A 24,121-nucleotide genomic window follows, 5' to 3' on the forward strand; every position below is an offset into this window, starting at 1 on the left:
AAACACAGGGCTCAGCAGGCTCGCGTATCCCCTGCGTGGAGGGATCTGACCAACTTCTGAGAGCACACGGTCTTGTTGGTGCTCAAAGTTCAATCAGCTCCCACATACAGGTGCCCCAGGGCTCAAAATAATCAATAAAACACCAAAAGGTTTTTCCAGCGCAGCATTGATTACACTGAAGTGTTACTGCTCTCCTGGGCTCTCGGGGGAGGGCTTCCCCATTCAGATGTCCCTCTTCAGCCAGCTGTTCTTGGCCACCTGCTCCACGCCAGGCCGGGAGGCTGGGCTGAACTGGAGCAGCTTGGTGATGAGGGCTCGGCAGGGCTCTGGCAGTGGGGGCAGCCCCTCTGGGTACTGCACCCCTTTCTTCTGCTGCTGGGACATGCGGCAGATGTGGGTATGGTCAAAGGGCAGGCAGCCAGTCACCATCACATAGAGCATCACCCCCAGGCTCCACATGTCGTACTTCTTGGCATCGTAGGGGATGCTCATCAGCACCTCCGGGGAAGCGTAGGCTGGTGACCCGCAGAACGTGGTGCTCAGGTCTGGGTAGCTGTTGGCCTCCTTGCTAAAGCCAAAGCCGGTGAGTTTGGCCCGGTGGCCCTCGGCGGTGAGCAGCACGTTCTCACACTTGAGATCCCGGTGCACCAAGTTGCGGCTGTGCAGGTAGCGCATGGCCGACACAACCTGTGCAAAGATGTCCCGGGCCTTGGGGACGCAGGGCAGCCTCCCCAGCTCCTGCACCAGCTGCAGCAGGTCACTGGCTGCTGCCTCCATCACGATGTAGAGCTTCCCATTGCTGATCTCGATAACATCGAAGGTGCGCACGATGTTGGGGTGCCGGATCTTGCGCAGGATGGAGAGCTCCCGAGGCAGAAACTTGTACATGAAGGCTGGGGGTGCTCGTTGCCGGTCCACCACCTTGATGGCTAGCGGGCCCTTATGTTTGTTGGAGGTGGCTGCTTTCACCTTGGAGAAGCTGCCCTCTCCTAATGTGTGACCCAGACTGTAGCCCAACTCACAAAGTAGCTTCTTTCCTCCGTCGGTTTTTGGCATGATGTGTGATCCTGATGGGCTTAATCGAAGCGGGTGTTTTGCTCCAGGATCAGAAAGCGTTAATGGTGCGTGGCCGCTGTTCTCCCCCATGGTGCCTCCCTGGGCTCCAGGGCTCACCCAGCTATTGTGATGGTGTGGAGTGTTGCATGGCAATGCCTTTGTGAGATGACAAGGGTGTCTGGTGGGTCCCCTCTGCCCATGGGTGGCCCAGGCACATGCCAGAGAACTCCCATGGGTGGATATTCTAGAGTTTTTACCTTTTCTGCCTGCTCATTTAAGTTTTCAAAGTGGGGCTTTTTGGAGGATGAGAGTTTAAATGTCAGCTTTCTGGGATGAGGAACACATTTGGGGACCTATACCCATTTTCTGCCAGGTATTGGTAATATTAAAATCAGAACTGCATGGAGTGGTGCAAGGGCGTGCTTTCTACTCTCCCTAACTGCAAACCACCTGGGCTGGCTGTAAATATTTACTTTATTATCGTGATGGTGCAGGGAGCTGTTTTGCTAGGTAGGCTCTCTGCCTTTGTGTGGTGCAGACAGGGAACTTTAAACGCATCTTTCAGAAGAAACAGCTTTTCAGTTGCTTGAACTTGGAGTTGCTCTCCCCCTATTTTTATCAAAATGTTATTCTGGAGACTCACAGAGAAGTGAGACCAGAGGTCCTTCGGAGAGCTTCTGTAATTTACATTTAAATGCTTTTAGTCAGTTTTAGTGGCCATAAGGTGACAGTTGAATTAAGCACAGGGCAGGAGCAGAGGGCAGATGGGCTGGGTCACAACGTCCACTCCCAGAGCAAAGCATCCCTCCCATTGCGTGCTGCATCTCAGGCCAGCGCAGGCTCCTTCCTGCAGGTGCTGCATCCTTGGCTCTCACAAGCAGTCGTTTCTGGTTTGTGCTGGCTTTTCAAGCTGCTCGCGGATCCTGTCCTCCCTGTGGAGCCCACATTTCCTTTCCAGCTGCACAAAGGAGCCTAGGACCACAAAATGTCCATCTTCCTATGAACCAACCCAAATGCTGTTTTTAATTTTTGAATACACATTTCATTTTGCAAATTGGTTCTAAACAGGAATAACACTCAACTGAAGAGAGAAGAAAATCATTCTCGTGAGTCCATCTTGTCAGTGTTCTGAAGTTACTTTAGGAAATTAATTTAATGAAAAAACGCAAACATAGGTCTATATGTGCTGTGGGAGTGCTTTGCCCTGACTCCTAGCAGCGAGGAACATAGTCATCATGTCCAGTTTTATCTGCTGTAGAAGCTGTGGGTCACAACCAAACCATTTTTCCCACTCCAGATGCTATTTCTACAGGCCAGTTGGAAGGATGGGAATTCAACGTGCCGTGGAAGCACGGCTGCCAGGTGTGAGCCATCAGGTATGTTCCATCAGGTACGTACTGTCAGGGCTGCTGTCAAAAGGCCAGGCAGGCGGCACGTACGTTACGTGATGGAGGATTTGCTCCTGCACAGAGGCTGCCCTGCCTGGAACCACCCACAGTCAGGTTGGATGGGGCTCTGAGCAACCTCATCTAGTTGAAAACGTCCCTGCTTATTGCAGGGAGGTTGGACGAGGTCACATTTAAAGGTCCCTTCTGACCCCAGCTATTCTATGATTCTATGCTGGTCACTGAGGAACATTCTCAGTCCACCCTTACCTCCTCCGAGGAGAGTGGAGGCCCCGTTTGATGGCCAAGACTTTGCCTGGGGCTGATGCCTGCATGGACCGTGAGCGGAGGGAATCCCACACGCACACAGAGGTGGCCCATCGAAGCTCTCTTTCTCTTTGGGCCATCACATAAATGCTCCCAGATTTCTTACTTCTGAAATGGATCAGAAAGAAGCTATTTCCAGAAGTTCCCATACTGAAACTGCTGTTACTTAAACAAAAAAAAATCCCTCCGAGCAATCAGTGGGCCAGATGCAGCCCATTTTGCTGGATACATGTGGTTTCCTGGCACTTCTGTTTAGCCTGTGAGTCATAACCACAGTGACTTCAGCAGCTGGACTTTTCACAGGAGCTGGCGACTTTGAGGTGGCTGAACATAACTGAACCGATGTGGGCATTTTTACAAAGGAAGATGCTTAAAGCAGGCATCCCTTCCCTGCTGACTGCTGGAGCACCTCTCGAAAACGCTGTCCGGACACGCTCCGGCAGACAGAGGTGTGTGCTATCTATAGGGGCATGGCTGTGCTCTGTGTATCTTTTAAAACAGGAACAGGATTTCATGTTATAGAAGTGTTCCCAAAGCCTATAGGTAAAATCCTGATTTACAGGAATTTAAAGCCCCCTGTAATAACATAACCAGAAGAGGTGATGTCCAAACCAGAGAGGAAAAACCGAAGCAGCAGCTATGAACCATGTTGCGCTGGTGAGGAAGTAATGTCGTGGAGTCCCGCATTGCTGGGGGCTCTCCGTCTGCCGGGGGAGAGCTTGCTGCTTTTGGGAGGTTTTCAGCCAGTTTGGCTGAGGCGGACAGTTCCAGACTCGGTAAGCCCTCCCCTCAGCCCAGAAAAAGCACTGTGCAGCTAGATGCTGCGGGAGCATCCTTGGGGCTGAAGGGCTTGAGCAGTGCCTGGAAGGAGACAGGGAAGAAAGCCCTGGGGAAAACGGGGACGGAGCAGCTATCCTAGCAAACACTCCTTGTCTCGTATGCTCCAAGGCTAAACTTCTGTGAGCTGGCTCGGCTGCCAGGGCTGCAGACATGGTTACTGTGCATCTCTGTGCTCCCGACCCCCAGCTCGCAGCACGGCCTGGGACTGCAGCAGAGGACTCCAAAGGCAGACAGCAAAAGGCATGAATGAGAGGTTTCGGTTGGGCAGGACGCTGTCAGGCAGAGGAGGAGGAAAAATATCTGAGCTCAGCTTTTTGTGCTGTGCTTAGATCTCTGAGAAACAGATTTTTGCCTTGTTAGCTGCTGGCTCAACAATTATTGGTATAAAAATGCACCAAAAAATCTCCTGTGCTTTCCATCCCTCCACCGCAAGTACTGCTACCCGTGGTATAAATATTTAGGTCACACCAATACACTTTAGCAGGGTACGCAGTTACCACCCGTTTATATAAAGGCTTCTGAGCTTTCTGGTGCGTTTTTTTGCATCAAAACTGTGTTTTAGAACTGACCTGTTCCATGGCTTTTGTAAATGAGAGTAATTAGAAACCAGGCGTCAATTACTGGTTTGTTAAATCTGGTAGGTGAGCAGGAGGAGCGGGTCTGCAGAGGTATGAGTTACTGGAGCTCACCGTCAGGGTTTTCATTATGGGGACGTTTTCCAGTGCTGGTGGCATGGTCGTGCATCAGCCTGACACACGGTTAGTTCCTCTGCCAAGGGGGTGGGCAGCTCCTGAAATTCACTGCGGTGTGGTACAGGGACACCAGGGAGCTGCCAGGTGCCCCAGAGGCAAACTCCCCTGTTTCACAGTCAGCATAAGCTAACGAACTGCTCCGGGTGAGTTCAGCCAGGGTGAGCCCTGCCTTGCCCAGGGCTGGACTGCTCACCAGAGACCAGGCTGTGCTGGGCAACACCTCACACCAGAACCAGGAGGAGCTCCCAGTTAACCTCGCCTGGGTCCTGGGTGCAACGCAATTGCGCAGTACCGTGTCCCCTGGGGGCAGCTCAGCCTTGCTGAGAAGCTAATGCAGCTGAAGGTCTCCAACCTTCTGCACCACATATAGAACACACCATATACTCTACCTTTGCTCGGAGAAAAATAAGTCGTGAGGTGTAACAGAGAAGGATTTTTTTTTTTTACTTTCTGTGTCATCCCGTAGGTTTTTTCACTAATAATTAGGTCTTCTCTTGCTGGAAAATCCTGGCTGCGCGGCGGCTGGTAGCTGGGACATCACCAGTCTGCCCTCTGGACATAGGGGTTAACCAAACCTATCTGCGTGGTGCCTTTCTGGGTGGCTGCCCTCCTGCTGAACCTCCGTGCGGTGGTACGTGGGTGCAATCATTGGACTGAGATACCGGCGGTCACACAGCGCTGCAGACAGCTGAGCTAACAGGAGGGCCATTAGCGCCTGTGCGCTTTGGGAACTTCTCCCTCTCCCCTGCGACCCCATCGCCCCCAAAATCCCGCATTCCGGGACCTGATCCATCAGGGCAGGGCTGCGGGGAGCCCTGCTGGCTCGGGGCAGACAGGGCAGAGCGGCCACAGGGGCTCGGCGTGCCTGTCACTGATCTGATGGCAGACTGAGACCCCTGGGGCAGGGATTTCACGTGTGAGCGAACGCCATTGAGTGTAATGTGGGTCCCACCGGCACGAGCGTACCAAAATATAACTCACGCTAATGCCAATGTTCCAGAAGCCAAAACAAACCATAGTTTTATACCTTATGCCATGAAGCTGTAAGTTACAATGTGTAGAACAACCTCTGTACTTGCACAGAGGCCTCGAGATTTCTCTAAATACCTCTGTTTCTATACAAGCAGGAATATTTTTGCCCAGGAGTTGTAACTTTCAAGACCAGGCAAGGAATCCCTCAGTTCCCCACTTCGTGGCCAGTCTATGGCCAGACCTTATTACTTAGCACCCTGTGAATGTGTGCAACAGCTGCATGAGAAGTAGAAATAACTAACAGTAATATTTTTGCTTGACTACCTAGTTGTAGATAGCGTGAAGGGTAACCACAACTTTTCCTAGCAGATGCTGAAGTTACCAAGACTCTTCCTGACAGCGATGGCTAAAGAAAGCTCTTGAAACAAAAGCTTTCCATGTTTTATCCTGCATTTGATTTGTGATTTCTTTTTTATATGGTTGTTTTACTTTCAGAGAGAGCGCTGGCCTGGAAAGGAACCTGCTGCTTGTAGCACTGTTTTCCATCCATCTGGATGCTGCAGGTGCTGAAGGCTGGTGAAAATTTTGCAGACAAGGACTCTTCTGTAGTCTCAGGGAGCTATGCCACGCTGTAGGTGTTAGTACCGGAGGGAACAAGCCAAGGGGAAGCTCACTTGTAACAGGTACGGTCACTTGTGGGGTAGGGCAGAGCCAGGAAAGAAAATGACACTATTGGCAAGTACTCCCGTTTTTCTGGTGATGTTATTTGCCCCTTACTTGCCAAGTACCCATTCAGTGAGCTCTTTAAAGGTAATTGATTGCTGGCCTGTGTAGTAGCTGTGCGGCTGGAAAAATGGGGCAGATCCCTTGAAAAGCATGTGAATCCAAGCGGCCTCAGGAGCGGAACTGCTGTCATTGCCCCAGATCCCTTCCTGCAAAATCAAGCTGTCTGCGAGGTTATTTTAGGCACTGCTGTTAAACTGACCTGGAAAGTCAAAGGTACAAAACCAGTCGCAAAGGCTTGTCTCTGAACATTTGAGGAAAGCTCAGCATGCGTGCGTGCAGCTGCAGCCTGGGTTTGGCCATGGTCTCATGGCTCCTCACCGGTGGCAACAGCAGCATTGGCAATGGGGAAAGGCAAAGCCACACGTAGTCAGAAAGCTGTGCTTGGTAATGTGCTGATTTTCCTTTTTCTTTCTTTCTTTTGTGTTTCAAGGGTTGGTGTTGGTTTAAACTACTCTTGTGATCTTGGGGGTTTTATCCCTTCTGCAGATAAGGAGATCCGGGACCTCACGCTCCCGGTGTTCAGAAGCAGCTGTGATCGTTGCAGCTGTTTGCCACCAGATCTTGCCCTTAGCCTCTTGCTCAAACAGAATAAACTGGTGAAGCTGGTTATGGGGCTCCCAGAGGTCTCCTAGAGATCCAGCAGGATGAGAGGAACACAGACCAGAAAGCTCTGTGGAGGTTCATTTGATCAACCGAGGTTGTTCAGACACCAAAGAGAAACCTGAGGCCAGCATGCCTTGTGTGCCAGAAACATCTCTTCACGTAAATGAGAATTTAAACCACATGAGGGACACAAAATGGGCTTGTAAGCCATGGGAGAGAACGGATAAATGGCAACTGGCCATACCAGCACCTCTTGGAACAGCCTGTGAGTGCCTCAGTAGGTGCCAAAGGCGATGAAGGATGGAAAGGGCTAATAGGCTGGTCTGCAAACATGATTCTGCAGCTGGCATCGCCAGGCTGCACCTGCCAAGAAACTCAAACCTGAAGGCAATAAACTAGAGTGGAGTGGGAGACAAAAGGGGCTAAGCAGGCCTTGGCAGGCGGTCTGCCACTGAGAGGCTTTGCACCAAAACTCTTTTGGAAAGAGGGAGGAAGAAGAGTGACATCTCCTGCCTCCATCCTCGTGGTAAGTGAAAAGTTGTGCCTGGCGTGCCAGGGCTAAGGAAAAGCGGCTGTGCAGGGAAGCAAGCTTTCCTTTTTGGTGCTGGCATGCCTGCTGAGCCGCAGGGGGAGGCATGGCTGGGGAGAGCTGGGGCACAGCGGGGACTCAGCTCGGCAGCTCGCCACCCCCCTTTCCTGGCCGGAGTTGTTAGTCTCCATAATGTCTTCATTCAGATGGCTCCTGCCCACCACCTCCCTTCCAAAAGCTGGGAAGCTTTTTCTTCCTTGGCCCATGCTGCAGACGTTTGGCTTGGTCTTCAAGTGGCTGATTCCTGCGCGCTTCCCCGGGACATCCTCCAAACCTCCTCGCGAGCCAAAGGGGAGGGCTGTGCGGTGTTGACAGGCTGCTGGGTTGCGCGAAGTGCCTCAGCTTGCTCTTCCTGCCGCTCCTTGAGGCCAGGGAAAGAGCCCAGCAAGCTGCCGAGATACTCCCCTGGCACGGGGCAGCCGGTAAGGAAGGACCTGCGGCTCCATGCTGTGCATCTCCTGAGACCAGGGGCTGTTCGTCTGCTCTCCTTGTTGCTCCACATCAACATATCTCTTTGCGTAGCTGAGAGATGAAACGCCTACCACTGCCCCTTGACTTGCTTACTGCATTTGCGTGCCTGCTGCCTCTGTTCCCAGGCAGAGCCAGCCGGCGTTTCGCCATGGTCGGCTGTCAAACGGGAGGGAGAGGGCTTTGCGTGAGGCTTTAAGCAAGGCAGGGATTTCAAAAGCTGCAGCAAGTGCCTCTTGGGTTAGTGGGAATGGAGTTGGAATTGGGTGGCGATGAGGCTCAAAGGAAAAGTTGGGAAATTAGAAGCTTTTCTTACCACATCAAGATACGTTCGCTAAATCCAAATATTTAACTTAGAAGAGCAGGTAAGTGTTTTGTGGTTAACTATCCCAAGCGAAAGATAGTTAAATTTATTCCTTACACTGATTTACTCACCTGCCTGTGGAGAACCTCATCGTGGAGCATTATGTATTCAGAAAGCAATTTAGTTGTCTGGCACCTATTGTAACTAATTTGTGGCCAATTAAGGACTGCAGAATTGGGCCTGTAATTAGGATACGACAACCTATGGTACATGGAGTTGGAAAGTAAGTTGATGGCAAAGTGTTACGGCTGTGGAGCAGATGTTTAAATGCCTTTAGATGGTATAGACATTGTCAGAGGCTGATTTCAGGAGCTGCTCTAGAGCCGTGTGCTAAAACACTTCCTGAAGGTGATCAACTAATGACTGAGATGGCTTCTCCCACAGGTCTGGTTGGCCCTGGACAAGCCAGTCCCATATGGAGCCTGGCAGGGCTGGAGCTGAAGGAGAGGTCAGGCTAGGCATGCAGGCCAAAAAGCCTCAGAGCTGTCAAGACAGTTTAGGCTGAGATTTGAAAGACAGCAAAGACAGATTCTAAGTGGCAGGAGGAGGTAACCTTGGAGCAGATAGTTAGTGCAGGTACGTGTGTATTGAAGCAGAAGGTGGGCAGGCCCTTTGGGAGCAAGGCTGGAGGCAGCTAACAGAGTCCAAAGGTCTCTTTGCTGAATAGGCCCCATCCAGCATCTAAGGGGACAGGCTTTTGTGGGGTCTGAAGTAATTGCCTGAGAAACCAAGCAAGAACCTAGCCGGGACACTGAGAGGAAAACGGCCAAAGCAAACGGAGGCTCATCACATGCAGAGACAAAAGGACGGGCAGTCTGGGCGGGCAGCGGGACGGGTCTGCTCACACCACTAGCAGAAGACCTTGCATGCTATTTATTGCTTTGCTTTCCAGAAAACTGAGCTCTTTGCTGCTTTCCTGCCTGCTTGTTCCCCTAAAAGGGAAATAAATCCGTCGAAAGCAGGAACCAGGTGTTCCCCTTGACTTACCGCTGCGGAGCGAGGCAGGCCAGCCGGGCTGGAGCGATGGGCATCCTGCGCCCTGCTGCGCGGGGGCCCGTGCTCACAAGCCATGAAATATCTCTAATATCACAGTGCCCTCTTGGGGGCAGGTGTTCCTTGGAAATAAACCTTTATGATCTGTGTGCTGCAGATCTCGTTGCTGCCGTTTATTCTAGGAGCTCATGCCGCCTAGCTAAATCATGGATTATCTCACCCAACGCTGCTCTTTCTAAGGAAGAGTTCAGAGTTTTGGCCTTGGATATTTACTTTATTATTATTTCTCTGCTGCCGATCTGTACTTTAAATCTAAAGAGGAGTGAGGAGGGTGAGGAGCTCCCGAGTGCAGATGGCAGTCTGCCCTCAGAAATGAAACCTCTCCTTTAAACACTTTCAGATGACTCAGCCCCAGCAAGAAACAAATCGTTTTAACAATAGACCTAATTAGTTGGTGTTTGTATTCCTTCACAGTGTGCTTGAGTCCCGGTGCACCTGCTGGCAGACCTGTCTCAAAGCCCGGGCGTCTCCTGCAAAGGAGTGTGAAGAATGACTGAGGCATTAACTAAGGAGCAGGTAGGTACAGCGATTCCCTGCCGACTGCGGGGACAGCCTGGAGGCCAGGAGTGTGACCGCTCTCTCTTCACCTTTAGTTTTTGCAGTACTGTCTTTTGTCAAATGCTAAAAAGAAACAGAATGTGAATAAAAAAGCAGCTTCCAGCAAGTATTTGGGATGATCCTGTGGAACCACGAGTATATCACAGCTGTTGGGGTTTAACCCCAGCTGGCAACTAGGTACCATGCAGCCGCTCGCTCACTGCCCCCATGAGATGGGGAGAAGAATTGGGGAAAAAGGTAACGCTTGTGGGCTGAGATAAGAACAATTTAATAATTGAAATAAAATATAAAATAACAGCAATCGTAATGAAAAGGAGAGAGAGGAATAAAACCCAAAAGGGAAAAAAACCGTGATGCACAACACAGTCGCCCACCACCTGCTGAGCAGTGCCTGCCCAGTCCCTGAGCAGCGATCAGCATCCCCTGGCCAACTCCCACCAGTTTACATACTGGGCATGATGTTCTATGGCATGGAGTAGCCCTTTGATAGTTCGGGTCAGCTGCCCTGGCTCTGCTCCCTCCTGGCTTCTTGTGCCCCTCCTCGCTGGCAGGGCCTGAGAAACTGAAGTGTCCTTGACTTAATATAAACATTACTTAGCAATAATTAAAATGATCAGTGTGTTACCAATACTATTCTCAAACTAAATCCAAAACACCGCATTGTGCCAGCTGCTGAGAAGAAAATTAACTCTATCCCAGCCAAAACCAGGACAACCGGTGATCGGGCTCTTGATGCCCTACCATTGCCATTGCTGCTCTGAATGTAGGATACTTCAGACCAAACCCTTCCCCTGTTTTTCGGTAGCCACTCTGATTCACAAAACAAGTAAGTAAAATACACACAAAAAAGGCAAACAAACTAAAAGACACTATTGTTGTAAGACAGACGAAAAAACAGGCAAACTAACAGAAACTTTTGTTGTAAGATAGTCCTATCGTTACCATGATTCCTTGTAGGGCTACGAAAGAACCTCTATTTTAGAGAAGAGATGAAGCGACAAGCCTCTGACAGTTCTTCCTGCACGCACACGTAAGAGACTGCATGTGTGGTTTTGGGGTTTCGTTTTGTTTTTTCTTTTTGTTTTGTTTTGTTGGGGTTTTTTTTAACAAGTTCAGCTAAAAGCCCATCTGTGGTAAGGATTCAGTTGAAAAAGATGTGCCACCTGGCAGATAAGTCCATGACCCTAAAAGCTAGTTTCTCTGAAAAGCTAGTCTCAAAGATTGATGATGCGGGCTTCCGTATCTTCTCTTTTTCTATTTCTAGATCCAGTTTACTTCATATCATAGATAGAGTTTTCCTAAATGCCAGGCCTGAAAATGTGTTCTGGGCTCTGACTGTCAGTCTTTCATGTTGCTGCTTCTCCCCTTCCCTCTTCTCGTACCATTATCTCCCTAAAGATAATGATGCTGTTACAAGGCAGCAGCCCCTGGATGTCATCCAGCTATACCAGGCAGCACCATCAGTTGGGGAGACAGAGCATGGGCAAGAAAATCATGGTGTGAGGAACACAAGCCAACTAGGTGCTGTTGGGAAATGCTAGAATAGCTCTCCTCTTTTCCTTGATCAGGCACGCCTTTGCCCTTTGATCAGGCTGGGCACAGGGAGAAATCCCTGTATTTCTGAGCGCACCTTGCTTTGTGTGCTGAAGGCTTTTTCCTTGCAAAGACAACTCTTGGCCTCTCCAGCTCCCTGCTTTGCTTTCTAGGCTCTCACGAGGTAGGGCACAGCATCTCTGCTGTGCTGTCTTTGTTTCCTTGGTTCTCGCTTGTCCTCAGCTTCTCTAACAGCATCGGCTGCTTTCATTTTGCTATTTAGTGGCTCTGTTTTAAGGGGGCAAGTTGTTTGATTACTACTTGCTGGATCCGGCTCTCAGTTTGTTGCAAGTCCAGCAAGGTTTAACTGCATGGCCAGAGCTGGTTTGTGTCAGGCAAGGCTAAAGCTGACTATTTTAGGAAAGTATCTGTATTTTAGGAAAGCATTGTTTCGGTAGACGAGGGAAGAGGAGAAAAACCTATTATTTGAGAAGCTGTGATAGCCTTACAGGGCAAGGACGTGGCATCTGGAGGAATGATAGCTTCTGCTAGGGATATGGCTTAAATCTGCTCCGGTTTTGCCAGCCCGCAAGCCGAGCAAGCATGCGACTAGCAGAGCCCCGCCGGTGCCGTGCGGGCAGTGGTGCCAGGCGCAGGGACTGCGGTGAGTGGGAGCAGGACCTGCTCCTGCGGCACTGGCCCCATCCCGCCGGCCGCTGCCACAGCACGTGGAAAGCAAGGCAGGGAGGCCGGCTGCTCTTCAGGGTGCCTCTGCTCCGGTAGGCAGGCTCTCTGCCCCAAGCTTTGAATTTTGAGCAGACACGAGCCTTTCTGGTGCATCTCCCCCCTCTCCTCCCCAGTTTATTATTAGCTTATTTATACAGCTGAGCAGGTGTATTAAATCTTTTTTTTTTTTGGAGGATGACACAAAATATTTGCAGGTTCCCCCTTCTAGTTCACAGCTTCCAGAGAAAAAGGTGAACTTTTTTGGTTGGTTGTGTTTTGGGTTTTTTTAAGAAGAGAATGGATTCAGACCCCATTTTGCTGTCCCATCAAGCCTGTGTCAGCAGGTTGGGACAGCAGCATGGTAAGCGGGATCGCAGTGGTGGCATCTCTGGGCTCTTAGGGACTGATGTATTCTGGCAGTGCTTGAATCAGGAGCAACTGGTTTGTCAAGATAGTAAATGTTTTATTCCTCCCAGATATTTGGAGGGCGGGTAGGTGTGATAGAGGCATGGGTGTAATCATTAAGATGGTGATGTCTCTTGCTTGCCCTTCCTTCTCTCAGTCGCTTTGGTGTCCTGAATGCACGGAGGAGTAATGAGGCAGGGTTTTATCAGTAGCTGTCAAATGCAGAAATAAGTAACTTCAAGTAATATAACTTCACACAATTTGTATCTGCTTGTGCTGGCCATACCTTGTATTTACATGGTGCCACAGGAAACTATTTTTAAATGTTAAAATCTAAATGAACACACGGTCCTGCAGGCCAAATCTGTTACCAGTGATAACATTTCCACTGTAGTTTGTTTTGTAGCACCTCAAGAAAAGCAACTGATCAGAGTGATTTATTTTCATTCCCAAGGGGGAAAAAAAATAGCTTTAGACCCTTTGTGAGCTCTAGAGGAAAAGCAACCACAGTGCTGGGCAGGCGGTATCTGCAGTCACGGAAACAACTGATAAGAACTTTCTCATCTTATCACTTCTCAGATAGGTTTTTGCCATAGGATGCAGACATGAAACAGTCTGTAGGGTCCTTCTGCCCTACATGGGAATGGCACAATCTGAGAAATGGGTTGTCTTAGTCGCTGGGTAAGACTTGGTTGAGTGATGAGGTTGTAGGGAGGCACAAGGGCACGGGAACGGGGGGGTGAGAACATCTGAGGACGTGGAAGGGGTAGTATGTGGGGTGACTTACACCCACAGCATGAAGGGTCCCCAGGCACCCCTGTGTTTGATTTCACCCATGTAAGTGTGAAGTGAATTACTACCCCATGCATAACTTGTACATCTGGGCCATGACTGTGGTGATCCCACACTTCTCCATGGTATGGGGCTGAGCCAGCACGGGTGTCCAGGCCCCAGGATGACCTGGAGGCAGCAGTCCTAATGACCCTTGTGACTCCTTCTCCATCCAGACTGGGATTTGGATTGCCCTGTGGTAGCCGACTCATGCTGGCCGCTATGGTATGAAGACCCAAGAGAGGGCCAGACTTCAACTACTCATCAGCCTCGGACTGCACCCTACAGTAAGCACAAGGGTGTTTGGGGGAGTGGGGGAAAAGGTCCACGAAAAGGACCAGCACAATGTGCTTGTGATGTATGTAGAGCATAGGAGTTTTCTGCAAATACTGATTTTTATTCTTGCAGGAGCAGGTTTTGTGCAGGAATATTTGCAGGGCCACATCTCTCTGATTCCACCATAATCAAATGCTCGTCCCTCTGCCTTCCCAGATCCATACCCTGCTTGGCTGTGGTACATTTATTGTCTTCAATAGTCCATTTTTTGGTGGGTCAGACTAGAAATGGTGGCAGCAAAAGGAAGCAGTAAGGCCTAAACCAAGCCTCTGTCAAAATGACCCTCATCTGTCTTTCCAGTGTCTTTTTATCCAGCTTGCACCCGCAGCCAGTAGATGCAGGCGTGTGCCAGGACAGGCTGGCCGGTCACAAAGGATATATGGCAGTACCAATCCCGAGATGCTTCAAATCTTGGTCATCTACCCCTTCCTCAAGCAGCTTCCCATGTTTGTTGCATGGCAGCAATGACCAAACTAAATCACTGATGCGGTCAGATTAATTTCCTGCGTGACATATATATGAGAATTTGGTTTGACATCAGCTCAGAAAGCCCCTGAGGGCCAGTGAGTAAGCAGACACCACCAGCGACCAAGACCTTCCTGAAAGGTTTGGTCAGGGGGGTGGTGGAGCAGCACTGCACCCCCTGGGACTGACAGCCGGGATCCAGCCGCAGGTGACGGATCTGGCCCCAGCAGGCAGAGAATGCCGTGCTCGGTCCTCAGCACTCGGAACCAACATGGAGCAGAGGGGACCCTTCAGATACGTCCCGTATTTCACAGCACTATAATGCCAGTGCTGATCTAAGGAGAGGTAGTTCTTTGAGGGGGAAAATGCCATGGCAGAGGTAGGCTTCTCCTAAGAGAAGCACGTGTAAGAGGATACAGGACGGTCAGGGATGCTGATCCTTGGGATATCTCCATTCGCTGTGTGCAGAAGCCTCTACTCAGATCTGCCTCGTGCCGGGTGGGTTCTTCACAGGCAGCTTTAGGACAGGGAGGCACCTGGTGATGGCACAGATGGCCTGGGCGGTCTCTCTTTCCTCCCAGCATCCCGCTCCACAGGTTCCTTGCATTCCTAGGTGAGATGCATAATTCCTTTGCAGGTTGTACAGCTCCAGTTTCCAAGAGGGAATATTTGAAGGGGAGTTTCTGGGTCTGAATTGCTGAGAAAAAGTCTGCTTAGGAGGTGATGAGAACTTTTTTGTATCTCCTTTCCCTGCCTTTTCCTACTAGGAAAATGCTCTTTACACTTACAATGGGGGGAATTTCCCACCTAGCCGCCTTTGTTTTCAGCTTGGATGTTCTTTCATCATCTCACTGGCAGACACAGCCTCTGGCTAGGGAGAAACTGCTGTTTCTGCAGCCCCTCTGAACTCCCTCCTCACCTCTCCGAATACCAAACATACCTGACAGGTCCGGCTGGCAGGCTTGATTGCTAGGTGCTGAGCAAGCATTTTCCCCCCAGGCATGGGAAAAGGCCCTGGGTTATGAAATCTTCAATAATTCTGCTGCCAAAGCTTGTGGATTCTCCTGCATCGCTGTGCCCCCTGGATGCAAGACGTGCTCCCTGGGGGCCACGAGGAGAGCGTGGCAAGCCATCGCGAGTGCCTCCCAGGCAGTGCGCTCGCTCTCCGGAGCCCCTCTCCCCGCTCTCTTAGAGGAGCTGACTTTAGGCACTCCGCTGCATTTTCCTACCTCCAGAAATAGGTGTCTCTGCCTAATTATGCTTAATATTTCTGGCTGCGTAATTGCAGGAGCCAGGTGAGAGCATGCTGTTCTGCTTCCTCATCTCTTTTATCCAGGGCTTCATTAATGACAACTGATTGTCCCATCATGGTTTTTCTTGTGTGAGTGACGTGCCTCTCTTTCACCACAAATTGATCAACTTTTTCCTGCTCCGTTTGAGCTTTCTTGTGTTAACCATGGGGAGGTCACGGTGGCTGGGCTTGGCTTCCTGAGGCAGACACAGGAATAGGAGCAGGGTGTCCTGCGAGCCCCTCTCCTGCGCCTACCCCCCGAGACACGCACTCAGCTGCATCAGCTGTGGCCGAGACACTTGCTGAGCAAAGCATGGGCTGGGCAATGATTGCACTTGCCCTGGTGCCTGCCCCTTCTGCATGCCTCCTTGCCACAGGGCCACTGCACAAGGCTTCGTTGTAGTCCTAAACCTCAGCTTTTCCTCTCGGATTGGCCTCAAAGGGCATTTTACTTCCATGCTTCCCAGCACAGGACTTGAGTCAGCACGTTGGCATTTCCAGCCCTCTGCTTATAGGCTCAGAGGGAGGCGTCAGCTCCTCAAACCCTCAGTTAAAATCTTCTGGGGAAGTTTTGCTACATGCTTTCCCAGTCCCCACACGGTGGCTACTGCCAGGGACAGGGAAGAGCACTGGAAAGACCTCTCCTCTCACCCAGCCTGGCTGCTCTTGCATTCATCTTGTCCTGATAAAAAACCCATAAATTAGCTGCTGGGTGTTGTCATGGTGTTGTCTCCTGCTTCCCATTTAACTTTGCTCTGCGTGGGCAGATGTCACTTGTTTTCTTCTTTCTAAGATGACTGCAGCCAGTGCCGTGATTCTCGGTTAATGCACAAGACCCTCAGTGTTTCCATTTGCTAAGCCTAATGACTTATACCTGAGGTAAATGTAATCCCCAGCAGCGCTGCACCTGTCTGGGAAACTACATCTTACAAACAACCTCTGCTTTTCTGCCTCCACCCTTCACAAAACCAAGTATTAAAAGTCAGAGCCTTTGAAACCTGGCAGAAATGATGTCTGCTCCCCTCTGCCTGCCCCAGCCCCTTTGTGCCGGTGCCTCCCTGGAGTCCTGCACCCAGCACTGGTGTGGCATGGAGGGTCTGCAGGGGCCAGAGGTACCCATCTGCTTCCAGCCCAGCATTTCTGCCTCCACGGAGCCTCCAGCGGGGCAAAGCCATGGTTGCTGCAGGAGAGATCAGCTCAGTTGCCCATCCAGGGGCTCGGGAGCAGCTTTTCTCTAACTGGTTAGCACAGAGCAGCTTTCCAGGAGAGGACACCCCAGCTGCTTCAGGATGGGCTAAGATAGGGCTCGTTGCTGTGTGGCAGCAGGAGTGGGAGCGAGCTGAGCGGAGGCAAGGGCAGGGGCTGTGAAAGGAGGAAGACAGTGCCATTGAGAGAGGATGCTCGAGGATGCTTGTGGCCACCTTTCATGCTGGGAGCCTGCACAGAGGGTTATCACTTATCGTCAGTCTTCGAGAGCCTGCTCTAAACCCCTCCTCTGGGGAATCAAAGGCACTTTGTAATTCACAGGGTTTGGCCTTTATAAGATTTATTTTTCTATCAAACTCTTGCAGGAAGGGGAAATCTGGGGCAGGTGGGTAGCTTTAGGAAGTATCAACCTCTTGAACTGAAAGCAAGTTCTCTTTATGTCGTGTTCTAAATCTCTGTAACTTCTCCACTGACCTCTCTGACAGATCCCCAGAAAGCAAAATAAACACCAGGTTTTGTCTGGTTTATTCCACAGAACAACTACTTGCAAAATCAGTGGTGGGTTGTTTTTCTTCTTCTCCTTTGCCAAAGCCAGAAATAGGTCAGCCAGCAAACCGGTGTTTCTGAGGCAGCCGTGAGTGACTCGTGCACGTAGGTGTATTTCAGAGGTGGCCTCTCTGGGGTTAACGTTCTGCCTAAAATCCCCGCAGCTTCCTCCTGCGAGGAGGAGGAGGAGGAGGAGGAGCAGGAGGAGGAGGAAGTGAATTGTTTGCAACAGAGAGGTGAAACCACTTAGACTTCCTTGAACAAAGAGGGTAGGGTTTTCAATAGAAAATATATCTTGTACATCTTCCTATGAAGCACTGCATCCGTGACACCCAGCCTTGCTTTTTCACACCTGACGTCTGTGCTTGGGAGCCTCAGCCCCTCGCTCAGCCCCTCCCTCATTAGCGTTGCCCCTTGCCTGTGGTTAGGCTGCAGAAGGCAGAAAACCTTCTTAATGGATGCGAATGAAAGAGTCTGGCATTCTACAAAACTATTTCGGATCACATATGGAGTTGTCAGGTCTATTCTAAGTCACACAAAAGTTAATTTGGTCACAGCAAGACAGCAATATTAACAGCGTTTTAGGTCCGCTTTTCAGTAAGGTTGTCCCACTTAATTTCCCTTGGAAAATCCCAGCCCTGATGATTGGCTTTATTTTCTGCAGGTCTTTCAGATCTTTGCTTGTCTCTTTTGAATGTTTGGCAGCATTTTCAGTGACACAGGCTGTAACAAACTGCTGCAAGGGCCTTCACAATCAGTTGCTGCTTTGGAAAAAATAGGGGTCTTTGTTTTCTCGTGTGCCGTGTGCCCCCCTGAGTGTGAAATCAACCCTTCAGAATACACACAGAGTCAGGGTGCAAGGGTGACAGCCCACAGATCGTTTTGTATTGCTCTTAATTGTTAGGGCAGCAGAGGAACAGTAATTAGATACACGCGATGTTCTATTTCCTATCTATACTGTGTTTTTTCTTATCCAACTGGCTTGCTGGGAAGGCTGAGTTCTTGAAGCTGAAACCTGGGAGACACCGGGCAGCTGCTGCTGACGTGTGCGGGCTGAGAACCACTGAAATGTTCCTCCCTCTGCTTCCTCTGAGCAGTCAAGTCAAATAGCAGAAGTAATTTGTGGGCTTTCTCCAGCCAAGGTCATAGGAAAGAATTTTAAATAAAAGCAAACAAAACGTCGGCCCATTTTGGAAAATGCAAATGAGAAACCTGCTTTATCACAGCATCTGAATGGGAGCTGCTCACAAAGGAAAAGCAAAGAAAGCCAGAGATGGGAAACTTCCCGGTGAGGGCGTGAGGCGCTGGGGCAGGCTGCCCCGAGCAGTGGTGGCTGCCCCGGCCCTGGGGGGGTTCACGGCCAGGTGGGCCGGGGCTGGGAGCACCCTGCTCTCGTGGCTGGTGGCCCTGCCCAGGGCAGGGGGTTGGGACTACATGGTCTGGGAGGTCCCTTCCTGTTGCGATGGAGGGAAGACACAGTCACTCAATATGAGTGATCAGCAGACTTCGTTTATTGTACCTTACAGTCACCTTTTATGCCTTGTTATAATTAGCTCATACATATTACAAAAGTTAAGCTCATTATTGGTTAGTTGCCTAAATATCAAGCCCGCCCCTAGTTTCTCTTCTGTAGTTTTCTGTTCCCACCTGCAACATTCTTTTCCCACCGAAATCTTCCTGTTATTGTGTAACAAGAACAGCCAAAGACAGTGTATTTTGCTTTACTTCAGATAAGCTGAGAGCGATGTGCATTTTTGTCCAGCCAGCTGGACTATGTCTATGTGACCCTTTTCAGCTAGCCAGTTATCCACACCTTCCCACCAGCCAGGCTGTGGTTCTGTGACCTTCCAAAGCTTTCACCCTGGTGACAAGTGGCTCTCTGTCACTGGGGGCTATTCACTGGTGTGGCCACTGCGACAAGCCCAGCAGAGTCCTTTCCTTGCCAGCTTCCTCACCAGTTCTTCAGAAGAGATCAGAACAGCTCTGCTCAGATAACACCATGTTTCTTTTCTTTCCTTCCACCTAAAGATCTCTTTCAACATCTCCTGTGCTGGCTGCTGCAGCCTCTTTTCCTCTTGCATCCTAGTATGCACAAAACCTCCCTCCAATCCAGAGAACACACAGTTACATTGAGCTTTCTGCAGTGACCTTGTAACTTCTTCTCTCTTTGAATTCCTGCATGACCAAGGAATGCTTCTTTTCAATGTCAAGATCTTTCACGAGTCTACTCATCTTTGGTTTTTTTTTTTCTATGAGCTCTCCTGTGATCCAACATTGTCCCTCTTTCTACAGCATCTACACAGCATCTCTGATTATTTTTATTTTTTTTCTTCCCATTCCCATTGTACCTGCTATACTACTCTGTCCTTTAGATAGTTTGGCAGCAGTCTCTTGCAACCTCCACCATCTAGAAGTGTCCCTGGCCTTCCTCAGATAGAGCAGCTGATTGTATCTTCAGTGCTTTCAGGGATTTGAGGCCAGTCCAGCATTAAAGTAGAAACCAGTTGAGGTAAAATAAAAATGAACTTGCATTTTTGCAAGCTCAACTAGCTTACAGATTTATGGAACTGTGTTTAATTCTAAACCCTGGAAAAAACATGCTCTACCTGGTTTCTGAAAGTACTAGAAGCGTTGTGATGGAGCATCTTCAAAACCAATTTTATTTATACAGAGGTCTGCCGTTTATCCAGGTTGAATTGTTTGTGATGCTTTTAGATTTCACTGATCAAATACAGTGTTGGAGAGAAGCTCATTCGTTAGTTCCATTCATGTTTAGTATGGGTCAGTGTAACATCACTTTCTTTTTATGGAACTCATAGGCTGACTTTGTATACTATATGCAAAGAAACGAGCTTTTCTATCCACTCCACTCTTGTTGTTAATGATGGTTATTACAGCAGGCACAAGAAACAGGCAACCCAGGCTGAGGTCCCATTGTGATGCACGGTGTACGAACACGGAGTGTTACACTGGCCCTGCTTTATATCACAGCCTAATCACAGCCTGCCACAGTCAACAAACCATTTTTTCCATAATGGAAACCACATATACTGTGTATTACACAGTATGCTCAAAGATCTTGGGAGAGCTGGAGAAAAAAGCCCTTGACTTTTCGTTTCTGATGAATTTTTGTTGGTATGTATAATTTATCTGTTCAATAAAGGGTAGTGGTTCCCATATTGACCTACAGGATTTTAATAAAGGATAACCGTAAGCTGACAACCTTCTTCAAACTCCTACTTAAAAAGTAACAAATCATGTTACTATCATGTATAATATTCTGTGAACAGGGTTTTTTGTAGGGTTTGTTTTTTTTTTCAATGAGAGTTTTGTTTGGCTTTTTAAAAGAAATGGGTTAATTTACACCGTTTTTCCTACCTCTACCATGTGTATTTTGAAGGCACAGCTCAGTGCTTGTGCAGAACAAGGTGTTAGGGCATGAAGGGACAACCATACCTCACACCAGCTGAGCAAACCAGGCTGTGTGAACCCCCTTAGCCCATCCCAGCAGTGAAGGAGAGCCCCTTCACTTAGATAACTGTTAGACTTTGGATGGCAAAAGTGCTTGCTCTGCCTGTCCTCAGTGTCTCGATGGTGTGTGATCTCCTGCTTTGCTGTTCTCTGCCCTCAGCACAAATCACCAGTGTGCTCGGGGGCTTCAGTTCCTTGGTTGAGGACTGTAAAAATAACGCTGCTAACAAAGCCGGGGTGTGTGTGTGTGTGTGTTGGTGCAAGTAAGAAACACATCGTGTTGTTTTGTCCCTGTTCTTTTCTGTGGAAACTCCTGTGTGAAGGGTTCTGCTCCTGTTTGTTGTTGCTAATTTGATATTTGTATCAGCGCTGTGGTTTGTCCCTTATATCCTGGTATTCTGCAGGGGGGAACAACAAAGGATGCTGCTTGTCAGCCTAAAGTCGAAGAAAAGAGTCTGACGAGGAAGGTTTGATAGCATTGGAGTGGCTGGGGATAGAGGGAAGGGAATGGGCAAATATTAGCAAGGAGAGTATAGATGAGCAGGGGGATGCTCTGAAATGCCAAGATTCTGTATGAGTTTGTAATTTGTTTGTTAACTAAATGAAGTGACTCTGAAGCACAAACACTTGGCAAAATCAGATCAGCAGAGGAGGCTCCCCTCCCCGTAAGAGCAGCTTTCAGCAAAACAACAAAAAAACCCTGGGAGACCCGGACCTCATGTTCATCTTTGCTGTAGCATCTGCAGTGTCGGGGGACTTGCTTGAAACTTGAGGCACCAAAGAGATTTGTGCTACAGCTCCCTTTCTCAGCCAGCGCTGTGAGCCAAGCAGGTCAGCTACCGATTCGCTCTTCCCTTGGGACTTCATCCCTCTGAAGTCACGGGGAGTCTCTGCGTTACCACCAGCTTCACAGACTTTGGAGCAGGCTCTGAAGCTTGTCTTCAGCCAGCTGAACCCTATTCAAGTTCTAAAGCGTAATATTTCTTACTGGTTTCTTCTTTCCCGAGGCTGTGAACACTCTTATGTGAAAGACAGGGCTCAGGGACTTGAGTCTGAGCTACTCCCTGAAGTGCGCGGGAACAGAGTGGGGCTCCCGATGCACCTTACCCACCGGTAAATGAGGTCCTGTGATGCCTCTCACTCGAGTGAGCAATAAGTGGCTTCGGCAGCAGCAGCAGGAGCTTATCACCATCGTCTCCTCGGCTGACAGCCACCACAAAAGTAGAGGGTGATGTTTTGGTGCTGTTGGGCTGGCACAGGCAAAGCGCAGAAGGCAATACTTGAGCGGTGCTCTGCTCCATCCCCACAAAAACCGTGTGCTGCGCTGGTTCCAGGTGAGCATCTTCTCCTCTCTCCACCGGGAAAACGATCTGAGCCCTTTATGTGTGCCTGAGTTGGCTTTTAATTCATGTCTCACTGAGGAGAAAAGAGGAAGGTGAGGTATCACTTCTAAGCATTGGCTGCTGCTGCTTTTTGTAAAATTATTTTTAAGGCAGTAATCATTTTACACAGAGCTAAACCCAGCTAAGCAACATTAAAAGGAAGACAGTATTTAATGCAAGAGCACAGCCTCTGCAGGAAACAAAGGCAGTGCAATGCAGAAGACTGGCACAGTGGTTGTTCTAGATCAGATCAGCATCTTTCTGCTCCGGCCCTAGTAGCAGTCGAGAAGCACGGGCTGTTCTCTGCCAATATCGAAGTGAAGTCAAACTAATTGAGAACGATAGGGGAATGTGACTGTGCAGCGAGAACGATTTCATCTGTCTGGATAGGCAGCGTGAAATGGGAGCCCACGAGCACACAGCTCTGGCACCCATAGCAGTCAGGGTACGGTTAGTGGTTTAGGTGCTAATTGCTCTTCCTAAAAAAGGAGATGGTTGTTTGGGGTGGCCTTTAAAAAGAACAGTAGGGCTGTTAGGAAGCTAATAGTCATCCCTGTAAGTCACATCTGATTCAGCTTTGCTATCACTTGGAAGGAATGCAGGAGAGCAGCCTCTCCCAGGAAAGCTTGGTTAGAAAGAGCTACTAAGGGAGTCTGAAGCCACCCGCTCCAGCAGGGCCGATCTCTGCTCCAGGCAGACTTTAGCAAGAAAGTTGTGAAGGAGGCCCTTGGCCGAGGCTGGTGGGGCTGCTCCTCGGCGTGCAAAACCACCGCAGACGTACTGAGGAACTGGCTTGGTGGCAGCCACCTCTGCGTAGTGCTCCAGGGAGCCGTTCCAGTAGGAGACTTGCGTGGGGGTAAAGCAGAGCTGAATAGACGCGTAAAACCCTGCATAATGCAGAACTGAGTATAGGCATATGCTGCAACACAGCTGTGCAGCAGCACGGCACGAGCTGCGACAAGCCGTGATAGAGTGCTGCACGGCTGCCCCAGGCGCGCAGCCCGGAGCGCTGGCTGCATCTCCTGCCACTGCTGTCGGGCTGAGATGCACTGCCGGCGGGCAGCGAGGCAGCCCGTGCCGAGCCCCCACAGGGGGCTCCTGGCTTTCAAGACCTGTTTCTGCTGCCTGGCAGGCTCCCCGTGAGCTCTGTGCTAGTCCTGGGTAACGTGAGGGGGGCAATGGGTGCCCCAGACTGCACTCCGGCTGCCGGGAAGCCACCCAGCCCTGTTTGCATCAGCAGGTTGCATTTCCATTGCTGCAGAAGGGAGCCAGCTCAGCCCCTCCGGGCAGAGGAGCAGGGCAGAGATCAGAAAGCCTGGCCAGCTGCTGGCTAAGGAGGTCCACTACAACCTCCCGCCAGGTTTTGGTGGCACCAAGATCTTACCCACCCACCCTGCAGCTTCTGCTTTTTTCAGGTCACTGTGGTGCCTGCTCTCCACGTCCCGATGTCAGACAGGTTTAGCCCTAGTTTAATGCTCGCCTTGTAGCTGTTTGGTGAGTGTACCTACCTCTGGTGAGTGTATTCGACTTGGTGTATTTATGTCTGTGATATGGCTGTGGTGGAAATGACTACCATGTTTGCTATCAAATGTAAAATACATGAGCTACTGACCAAAAAAGCTTGATGGGAAGACAAATGATAGTTCTTCACTTAATTCAGAGAGGCCCCTCTCCCCTTGTTCTGATTCCCCCTTTTTGTGCTTTACAGCTGCTGTGATGTTTATGTTATTTTTGATACATTTGAAAGCATAGCATTTTGGCACAGCTCATACAGGAAGATTAAATCCACCGTGGGAAAACTCTAGCACCCACTGCAGCCGGTGAAAAACCTTCATGTGAATCCACTTTGGGACACTTTCTCTGCTCGAAATGGGCTCCTGACAGGCAAGTCCCTTCTTTCCTCCCCAGTACCAGGCAGGCTCAGCAGGTCCGGCCCTGCACAGGCAGCTGCCTGCAGCCCCCTGGGAAATGAAAAACCCTTCATGCACAGGTAAGAAACGTAAATACACAAGCCAGCTAAAAGCAGAAAAACAGAATACCAAATGACCTCGCAGCATGTCTAACACCTGCTCGCTGGAATTACAGAAGCAGAAAAGTAACGCAGATTTGTTGCGTTTCCAGGTGTGCACAGGAACAACCAATATCCAAATACCTGCCATGCTGAGGGATTTTTTAA

At 49.8% G+C, this 24,121-nt stretch overlaps 1 protein-coding gene across 1 annotated transcript; it reads right to left on the reverse strand.

Annotated features, from left to right (window-relative positions):
* Positions 1 to 222: 222 nt before the first annotated feature.
* TSSK6 (testis specific serine kinase 6) lies at positions 223 to 1,095 on the reverse strand. The gene has a single exon (XM_037398806.1). The coding sequence runs from the start codon at positions 1,054 to 1,056 to the stop codon at positions 223 to 225; it is 834 nt and encodes a 277-aa protein (XP_037254703.1). The 5' UTR covers positions 1,057 to 1,095.
* Between the last annotated feature and the right edge of the window lie 23,026 nt (positions 1,096 to 24,121).

This window comes from Falco rusticolus, chromosome 8 (assembly GCF_015220075.1).
Source record: "Falco rusticolus isolate bFalRus1 chromosome 8, bFalRus1.pri, whole genome shotgun sequence".
Lineage (NCBI taxonomy): Eukaryota > Metazoa > Chordata > Aves > Falconiformes > Falconidae > Falco > Falco rusticolus.